Raw genomic sequence first — 10,278 nt, 5'->3', positions numbered from 1 at the left:
CTCAAATACTTCAAGGTTTACAAAGCACAAATCTTGATGCTGACAAAAGACAGAGTGCATGCATAGTGAGCATACCTTATGTTTGTGCCCACAGGTCATTGCTCAGGTACCAATTAGCACTGAAATACGTCATCAGATTCCTAGTCGTACTGTGTGTGCGCCACACACTTTTATTACATGTTCTTTTTTATTGAAATTAAGGAAAAACATGTGAGTGTAATTGGTTTCCATTAGGCTATTATTTTAATTGTTTTTAATAAATATAAATAATCCATAAGGCAAAGGCAGCTATCTGAAATATGGGACAATTTTGCATTGATGTATATGATTTCTCCTGACACTGGTTCCTGTAGAGTTATAGTTCCTGCTGTACTTGAAAATACCCAGTGTTCTCTAAGAATAGGTACTCACTCATGCAAGAAACAGTAACACACACATGGAAACAAAATATCCACTACAAAACACACAGCAACAGTAATTTTGAAAAGGTATAAATGTATAAAAATCAAACCCAAGTATCAGGATATTCATTTTAAGTACTGAATTGAACAGTTTTACAGGTAGTTGTGGATTTCGGTAGCCTAACTGTTGACTTTATGGACTTGAAAGTCCTCACTTTATCATTAATCAATCATGAATTTACAAATAATTGACTCAGATGATCTTATCTCACTTTTCCTTATCTGCATAACTGGAGTCAGAGTAGAGGATTCCACACTGACTGTGAATATTGACTAAACTGTATTACCCTATATTCAAAGCTAGGAGTTATACATTATACACTCTCTTTTAGGTTATAATGCCACTTTTTGATTAGCTGTTTAAAAAAATCAAAGAAGGATTTTGCATTAGTCTTATTATGGATATAGAACACAGTATATAGCATGCAGCCCATGCATCAACTTCTCATGTCATGATCCTGAGACCACAAGAGTTGGCATTATGGAAGCCAGTGTTATGGTTGTAAGAATGATATTTTTATCACAAACTGCAATTGGAGTCCTGGGCAACTCCTTCTTAGTCTACAACTCTCTTCTGCTTTTCTTCACTGGGATCAGGTTAAGGCTCACAGATTGGATACTGCAGCACTTGATTGCAGCTAACCTTTTAACTCTTCTGTCTAAAGGAGTTCCCCATACAATAGAAACTTTAGGTTTGAAAGACTTCCTCAATGATTTTGGTTGCAAACTGATCTTCTATCTTCACAGAGTAGGGAGGAGTGTGTCTCTCAGCAGCACCTGCTTCTTAAGTATCTTCCAGGCTATTACCATCAACCCAATGGGTTCCAGGTGGACACACCTTAAAGTCCAGGCTCCCAGTTACATTGTTGCTAGTGTATACATAAGTTGGATCCTGGCCCTCATAATAAACATTGATTTTGCTATGTATATAACTGCAAGATTGAAACATAGGAATATGACCAATTCAAAATGGTTTGGATTTTGTTCTGCTGTTCGTCATGACAACGAAGCCATTGACATTCTCGCAGCAGTACTACACACAAGCCCTGATGTGTTTTTCGTGTTCCTGATGATTTGGTCCAGTAGCTCCATGGTTTGCATCCTCTACAGACACAAGCAGAGAATGAAGCACATTCATAGAAGCAACTTGTCCCTCAAATATTCTGCTGAGTCCAGAGCCACAAAGATTATTCTGCTCTTGGTGAGCACTTTTGTCTGCTTTTACGCCCTTTCTTGTGTTCTACAAATTAATATGTCTATTTCAAATAATCCAGGATTTTTCCTGGTAAACATGGGTTCAGTAGTTGTAGCAGGTTTCCCAACTGTGAGTCCTTTTCTGCTGATCAGTCGTTAAATCTGTGAATCTCCCCTCTGTTTTGCCTGTGCAGGGAATAGAACATTCTAACCATGTTTGTAACATCAAAATTGTGTGTTTTTAAATAATGTACATATTTTATTCAATCATGTATATATGCTCAATCATGTCCTAAAAGCAGGTAGTATGTATTCAAGAACTAACATGTACACATATAAAATGTGAATATATTATAAACTGTATATTTGCATACTCTATATTGTTTTGTGACATTGAGAATATTAATCAATTTATATAAATTCTGAATTTGTCACAGTTTGTAAAACAATGGTTGATTTACAGTCTGTTTTTGGAAATTTGTCTTGCTTTTTTCTACAGCAACAGAATAAAATTTGCTGGACAGTTTTTTTCTTAGCTACTTTTCTTGCCAAATCAAAATCAAATAGCATTCATTGCCTTTATACACTGAACAGAAAATATTAAGAAACCTGATAGGATTTAACTATAAAAGGACAGTCTGCATGTGTGTGTAATAATGGGGATACTAACAGACAATGATATGCTCTTATAAACATTTGTATAACACTTTTCTATGTTGACTTCTGCAAATCCTTGACTTTTTTGGAGCCACCATTTTTCCAGATTTATTGTAGTATGACTGAAAGTGAAATTTTAAGATTATATATGGTGAAAACTTCCTATATGAACATATATGCATATATATAATGAAAAATGATTACCATCATCAAATCATGTGATATATAGTGCTCTGTACTTTCATGTCAACAACCTAAGAGTGATTTGGAGAAAGAGAACTCCCATTGAAAAAAAAATGCATCCACCAGATTGTCATATGGACTGACTTGCAGACATTACCTTGATTAATGTTTGATGTGGAAGGGTTTTGCTCACAGTAGATTGTGTAAACCCTTGGCAGGTGACCTGAAGGTTTCTAAGAAAGCAGGCTAAACAAGCCAATGGAAGGAAGCATGCACACAGATTCATCTATGGCTGCTGTTTTAGTGCTTGCCTTCAGGTTCATGCCTTGAGCTCCTGCCCGTCCCTGTCTCAGTGATAGACTATTACTTGGAAGTTTAAGAAAAACATAAATCTTTTGCTCCCGAACTTGCTTTCTGTCACGTTGTTTCTACATAGGAATAGAAGCTCTAAAATCCATCTATCAGCCAGGCGGTGGTGGCACACGCCTTTAATCCCAGCACTCAGGAGGCAGAGGCAGGTGGATCCCTGTGAGTTCGAGACCAGCCTGGGCTACAAGAGCTAGTTCCAGGACAGGCTTCAAAACCACAGAGAAACCCTGTCTCGAAAAACCAAAATAAATAAATAAATAAATAAATAAATAAATAAATAAATAAATAAATAAATAAAAAAAATCCATCTATCTACAACCAATTTCTTGAGATGAGAACTTTTAAGATCTGTCTTAACATCTTCCACACAAGAAGCATTAAGTACACTTATGTATATTTTAGAGGCTCAGAACTTGCTCATCTTTGTGAGAATATGTGTTGGAGAATCTGAAGCTCATGAGTCCAGCTAGGCTGGCTTATCAGCCAGACCCAGACATTCTTCTGTCTCTGCCTCAGTTATTATAGGTGCAGGAAGCTTCATTTATATTTCTGTAGTGTTGGATGCAAAACTCATGTGTACACATTTCCTAGGTAAGAATTTCAGCACCTTAGCCATTTCTAAAGATCTAGAGTCAATTCAATTTATTACTGAAAATTTGTCTATCTTAACAAGCATTTCCTCACTTCTCTTACTTTTCTTTTCCTCGGTTTTCCACTCTTCTACTAAGATTCTATAAATTAACCTTTCATGGATTCTACATATAAGTAAAAATGTCTCACTGCATTTATTCATCTTAATTCACATGGTACCCATCAGGTAAATCTGTTTTGTTGCAGATGGCAGGACATTATTCAAAAATTATATATAATACTCAACTGCATGTGTGTGAAAGGTTACAACTGGCTGGCCTGTCTCATACAAACCCTATAAGACACTAAAATTCCTTTCTTGAAGGAGAAAAGAGAAGAAAGGAGATGGATAGGCCCAGAAAGGGTTGGTCTGTGTACAAGGGACTCCACATGAGAAATCCCTTACAATAAATGGGAGGATGCAAAACATCATCAGATTAGAACTCTTTATCTGAGTTTGACTTTACAGAGGTAGACAGGATTTATACACTTCTTTGAGAACTTTCACCTTGACTAACATGGGTTTGGGGAAGGTGGAATGTAAGCATTGCCCTGAAATCTGAGGTTTTGAGAATTTTAGATCTTCCAGTATGCTGGAAATCTACCACCGAACATCCAGTCTCCTCAAAGGTGCTCTTTCTTGCTTGTGAGCTACTCCCAAAATTAAAAGCTATCTTTTATGAAAAGATAGTTTCTATCAGTCATTTTCTTGCTGTCTCTTCAACTACAATGTTATAGTTTAGAAAAGAAACAATATTGAAATGAATCTGACTATTGTAAGTTGACCATAAGTGAAGGGATTAATGATTGGCAACAATGAGCCTTAACCTCTAGCATGCACAACATGACTTCCCCCATCCTCAGCCCTATCTCTCTGCTCTTTTCCCTTTCATCTCCACAAGACAGGAGAAGATGGTCCTTCCAGCACATGAATTGCCAGATATGTCCACCTACATCCAATATCAGTCCATATAAAAGAAAGTAAATGTGCCATAAAGCTCTTTCCCCAAACTCACAGTGGTCTATCACAACTGTGGTCAACATGTATTTTCAGAGACCAGAACTTTTTTGCTATAGTGCTAAAACTGTGAAGAACTCCAGTTAGATTGTATTTTAACATGAGGCAGATAATTGAAAATTAGAGGACTGAACGAGAACTTTCAGACTACTTTTTACCATCGTCTTCACTGAAAGCATTATTTGTCAACTTTATTATCACATCCTAAATTTTGCCTCATTTCTCTGCATTTTAGCTTTCACCTTATGCTGAACTTCTAAAACCCCTTCAATAACATTCTACAATAATATTAGCTCACACACAACACTTCTTCCCTGCAAACAATGTAAATATCTTTCCTCTGCACTTAAGTTTGAAATGAACTTAGGGAAAAACTAAAGGCATTAATTACCCTAAAGCTCCTACCTCAAATCCCTTCTTTTTCTCTTGATATGTGCACACCATTGTATTCATTCCAGAAAAATAAAAATCTACTCAGCTGCATGCACCCAAATAGCCACAATTAACTTTGATGTAGCCTCATCTTCATGAGACAAACCCTAACTTATGACACCCAACTGATTAAGAACCAATCCCCACCAGACAGATTCTACCTTGTCTTATTATTATTGTTTGAGATGATTTGTGTCGGAGCCCATGTGGGTCCAACACAGATTCCCTAACCCAGATGGGATGGAGTCGTGAGGAATAAAACTGACACAGCTTACACAGTCATCATGGAAAAAGCCAGATCACTCTTTATTCTCCAAACATCTTATATACCCACCTGAATTGAGTGGGGGAAAACACATTAGGCTGTCTCCTAGGCAACCAGGTGCCTGGGCTCAAGTCACATCTGCATCTAACAGTCAGGTAGGCCATGAATTAGCATCTCTATAAGACATTCTCTTAGTTACAAAAGGAGGAAGCACCAAACCTGTAAACTCTTAAGTCATCAGCATTAGCCAACATCTCTTCTCAGGTAATCCACATTCTAACAAAAGAAACTAGGAGCAGTACATCCTGGCTATTGTTAAACAGAGACAGTTTGTCTGCAGAGTTACGTGATCAGCTCAGACCGGGCTAATGGCTCTTGTGCCAAACTGAAAATATGGGCCTACAATCCACTCTCTCTTATTAATTTTAATAACCCCTGTGCTTCTGCAACAGGACAGATAAGTTGCGCCTGATTTGGGCAAAGTCCTCTTCATTTACCCAAATTTTCCCGTCATTGGAACAGGCATCATTTATGCAAACCCCTGTCTTAGGCATCTGGGGAGAAGAAGCTTCAAACCCGTTATTGACTGCCGACCTCTGTAAAGAGAAGACATTAGTGGAGAGAAATATACTTTTCAGGCCCTGTGTATCAGCCATATCTTTTGTCAGGATGTATCATAATGCTTTATGAATAATTATGCTCCCAAAGACTATATTCTCCTATCTTAAAGGAGAGTAGAATCACCTGAGTTGAAGATGTTTCTTCCGCTGGTACAGAACATCATTCAGAGTTTACTTTCTCAGCATACGTATCAACTCTCAACATTCATCGTCACAACCTCTCTTTCAGCCAACTGTCAATTGCAGCAATTCACAATCATGATTTTTCCACATCATCGGTCAATACCAATCTTCAAATTTCTAATACCGTAATTTCATATTTAGCGGGTCAATACCAGCTCTCCAAATTATTCATAATTTCATATTTAACCAGCCAGTACCAGCTCTCCAAATTATTCATAATTTCATATTTAACCAGTCAGTACCAGCTCTCCAATTATTTATAATTTCATAATTTTCTTTACCATAAATTTATATTCTTTTCAGTCATTACCGATGTATTTAGCACCATTGGTCATTACCAGATTTTTCCCATCACCTTATATGCAGCTGTAAATATCAGGTCATTACCATTAAGAGTATAATACCATTTGTTGTTATTAAATCTCATTTTCAGTCTCTGTGTAGCTGTTAAACCCTTAGTCTGCCCCCTTGTTAAGTGAAGAGGGATTTTAGTCATACTTTATTTTGCATCTTTCTTTCCCTGAGGGGAAAGCTTAGGTCTTAGTTCTTAGGTTTAATATTTTATTCAAAATGAGTTCTGTCCCATAAACCGAGAACACTCTAATGTTCAGTTTGTATCTTAGTTTTGAAGCAACAGGTTTCATACCATAGCCAGCAGCAGACACCGCAGTCAGCTCCTCTCAGCAGGATCTCTTTGTCCGGAGTCTCCTTGCAGCCCTGCGAGTTTCAGGTCCAGATCAGGCTCCTCTCTGTGGGCTGGGTTACTGGATTCCTCCTGGAGCCATTTTCTTTCTGTTCCTTCTGCAGTGCAGTTGTCAGCTAAGGTGTCCTCAGGTCCATTGTCCTTCTGTCGTGTGCATCGAATTAGCTGCTCTGGAAGCCATCTTGCTTGGTTTTCATCCTGTGAGAAAACACAGACATGCCCTCGACCCCATATTAGGATGGGGTCGGGTCCCTTCCAAATCCCAGTGCACGGATCTTTCCATTTGGCTTTAGCAAATGTGGTTTTTGTACCGCTATGCCACAATCTGTCTGCGGCTGATCGCTCATGAACATCTGTATTTAGAAAGTTTAGCATAAACAATGCATGATTTAAGGTATTGTGTGGTGTCTGAGGATACAACTCCCCTGTCTTTATTTTTTGGAGTTGTGTTTTCAAGGAGCTATGTGCATGCTCCACAATTCCTTGTCCTTGAGGATTATATGGAATACCAGTCTTATGAACAATATTCCATTGAGTACAAAATCTTTGAAAAGCTTTGTTAACATATCCAGATCCATTGTCCGTCTTTATTACCTTTGTGGTTCCCATGCATGAAAAGCATTTTAAGCAATGAGTTATTACATGCTTGGCAGCTTCCCCAGTTTGTGCTATGGCCATTATGAATCCTGAGTAAGTATCAATTATCACATGCACATATCTCAATTTTCTAAACTCAGTAATGTGAGTTACATCCATTTGCCATATATGGTTAGGAAGAAGCCCTTGGGGATATACTCCCAAATGAGGCACAGGTAGATATTGTGGGCATCTTTCACATTGTTTAACAATTTGTTGAGCAACTTCTCTGGTCAGCTTAAATTGTTTTCTTAAACTTAAGCTGTTTTGATGATGCAAAGCATGTGATTGCTGTGCAAGTTCAACCTGAGATATAGCAATTATTTTTGTAAGTTCGTCAGCTAGAGCATTACCTTCAGCTAACGGACCAGGAAGACTTGAATGAGCTCTGATATGTCCCACAAAACATGGTAACTTTCTACATTGTACGGCTTTCTGAATCTGCTGAAACAATATTTAACTTGTTCATTGCTAGTTGCTATATATGACACTGTTTCCAGAATCCTTAATGCTTCATAAATATACCAGCTATCAGTATATAAATTAAAAGCCTTATTATCAAAATTCTTAAATACCAGAGCTACAGCCCGCAGTTCAACTATTTGAGCTGAAGCTGGTTCTGTCTGTACCACGTGTCCTTTGCCATTGACAACATAAGCAGTTTTTCCATTAGATGAGCCATCAGTGAAAACCAACAAAGCATCCTTTAAGGAATTCTTTGCTACTATTTTAGGAAAAATGAATGAATGCTGTTGTGTCAACTGCAGTAACTGGTCAGCTGGGAAAAGATTATTAATCTGACCTTGAAACTGAGCAAACGCGATTGCCCATGAGTCACTATTTTGAAATAACCATTCAATTTGCTGCTTAGTGTAAGGCACATTGATTATAGCTGGTTCTTTGCCAAAATATTTTCTAGATTCCATTCTGCACTTCTGTGCTAAGCATGCTACTGCTTCAAAATAAGGATTTAATACTTTTGCTGGTGATACAGGCAGATGCACCCATAAAAGTGGTCCGTTCTGCCATAAGACTGCTGTAGGAGTCAGTCTTGTAGGTAAAATACACGCTTGCCATGTCTGGCTCTAATCAATATAGCACACCTGCTGTTCCTGTATAGCCTGCTCTATCTGTGAGAGAGTCTGTCTGGTAGCTTCTGAAAGCTGCCTGCTAGAATTTGGATCACTGTCTCCTTTAAGTATTTCATTTAAAAGTTCAAAGTCTCCTGTAGGAAACCTCAAATAAGGTCTTAGACATTGTATATTTCCTAATAGCCTTTGAAAGTCATTAAGAGTCTTTAAGTCATCCTTCCTGATTTCTATCTTTTGAGGCGAAATTTCTTTGGGGTATAACATATGACCTAGATATTGAAAAGGCGGGTGCCTCTGTACTTTCTCAGGAGCAATAACCAAACCTGCATGGCTTAGACACTGCTATAACAATCCATGTCTCTAGTAAAGTATCCTCATTGACTCTCTGAAATTAACTGAAGGAATGCTAAAAGCAAATCTTTGACAGTCTTGTGGCATTAAAGGAATTGTATAAAAACAATCTTTCAAGTCTAAGATAATCTTATGCATGCCTTTTGGAATGGCTGCCGGGGACGGCAAACCTGGTTGCAATGCTCCCATTGGCTGCATGGTTGCATTGACCTCTCTTAAATCCTGAATTAATCTCCACTTTCCCAATTTCTTTTTAATAACAAAAATTGGAGAGTTCCATGGAGAATTAGATGGTGAAATATGTCCACTATCCAGCTGTTCCTGCACTAACTGCTGGGCAGCTTGTAATTTTTCTTGTGTTAGAGGCCACTGACTCACCCATACAGGTTCATCACTTTTCCATATTATTGGGTCTGCATGGAGTGCAGGTCTTTCAGTGACCTCTCCTAAAAATACCCTAATCCTGCTCTAGAAGGTCTACTGTCTGATACGACAGGATCTACCTTTCCCTTATTATTTTTGCCTAGACCTTGATTAGGTAATAATCCTTATTGAAACATCTGATTAGTAACAGTCGTGCTGGGAGAATATAAATATACTCCCATTATGGACATAATATCTCTGCCCCATAAGTTCACAGGTAAATGAGGAATACTATACGGCTTAAAAGTTCCTTCATGTCCTTCCTCATCTTTCCAATGCAGTTCGTTACTACTCTGTTCAGGATTTCTAGTCTGACCAATTCCTTGTAACTGGGTAATAGTCTCTGTTTTTGGCCACTTAGAAGGCCACTGACAGGCGGTTATGACGGAAGTATCCGTGCCAGTATCCAGGAGGCCAGAAAATCTTTTTCCATGTATAAACAAAGTGAGTTCTGCTCTCTGAGGACCTATGGTCTGTACCCAAAATGCATCAGACAAACCAAATCCATCTTCTCCTCTTTTCTTTTTAAGACCTCAACATAAAACCAACAATACTTAACCTCTTTTAAGAAAAATTTTAGAATTAACACTTGAATGCACTGGTACAACTCTAACACAGCCTCATTGGCATACACTTTGAGAGACACAATAAGATCTCTTGAACTGAGAAGCTTCTATATAGCAAAGGACTTAATCAACATGACATAATAGCCTATACAACTGGAAAATATCTTCACTAATCATTAATCCACTTTAAAAACATACAAAGAACTCCGGAAATTAGTCACCAAAAGAACAATTAATCCATTAAAAATATATGCAACAGACCTAAACTGAAAACTCTCAATAGATGAACTTAAAATGGCCTTAACCATTAGAAGTGTAAATCTAAACAACTCTGAGACTCCATCTTATCTCTGTAACATGACCAAGATCAAAAACACTGCTTACAACTTATACTTAAGAGAAACTCCTCCATTGCTGTCGAATTCTCAGAAAATTAGGCAACAAACCACTTTAAAAGTCAGCTATACCTCCTCTGGGCCTATATACAAAAGATGCT

The 10,278-nt window shown here is 37.9% G+C and overlaps 1 protein-coding gene across 1 annotated transcript; it reads left to right on the top strand.

Moving 5' to 3' along the window:
• The first annotated feature begins 942 nt into the window (after positions 1 to 942).
• On the top strand, positions 943 to 1,815 carry LOC130870414 (vomeronasal type-1 receptor 4-like). The gene has a single exon (XM_057763136.1). The coding sequence runs from the start codon at positions 943 to 945 to the stop codon at positions 1,813 to 1,815; it is 873 nt and encodes a 290-aa protein (XP_057619119.1).
• The last annotated feature ends 8,463 nt before the right edge of the window (positions 1,816 to 10,278 follow it).

The sequence above is a fragment of the Chionomys nivalis genome, chromosome 2, assembly GCF_950005125.1.
Source record: "Chionomys nivalis chromosome 2, mChiNiv1.1, whole genome shotgun sequence".
In the NCBI taxonomy this organism is placed as follows: Eukaryota; Metazoa; Chordata; class Mammalia; order Rodentia; family Cricetidae; genus Chionomys; species Chionomys nivalis.
The sequence above is the reverse complement of the archived record's forward strand: the minus strand, read 5'-3'. Positions and strand labels throughout refer to the sequence as shown.

Coding starts and splice junctions, on each gene's coding strand:
- LOC130870414 (XM_057763136.1), top strand. CDS start 943: ATGGAAGCCAGTGTTATGGTTGTAAGAATGATATTTTTATCACAAACT.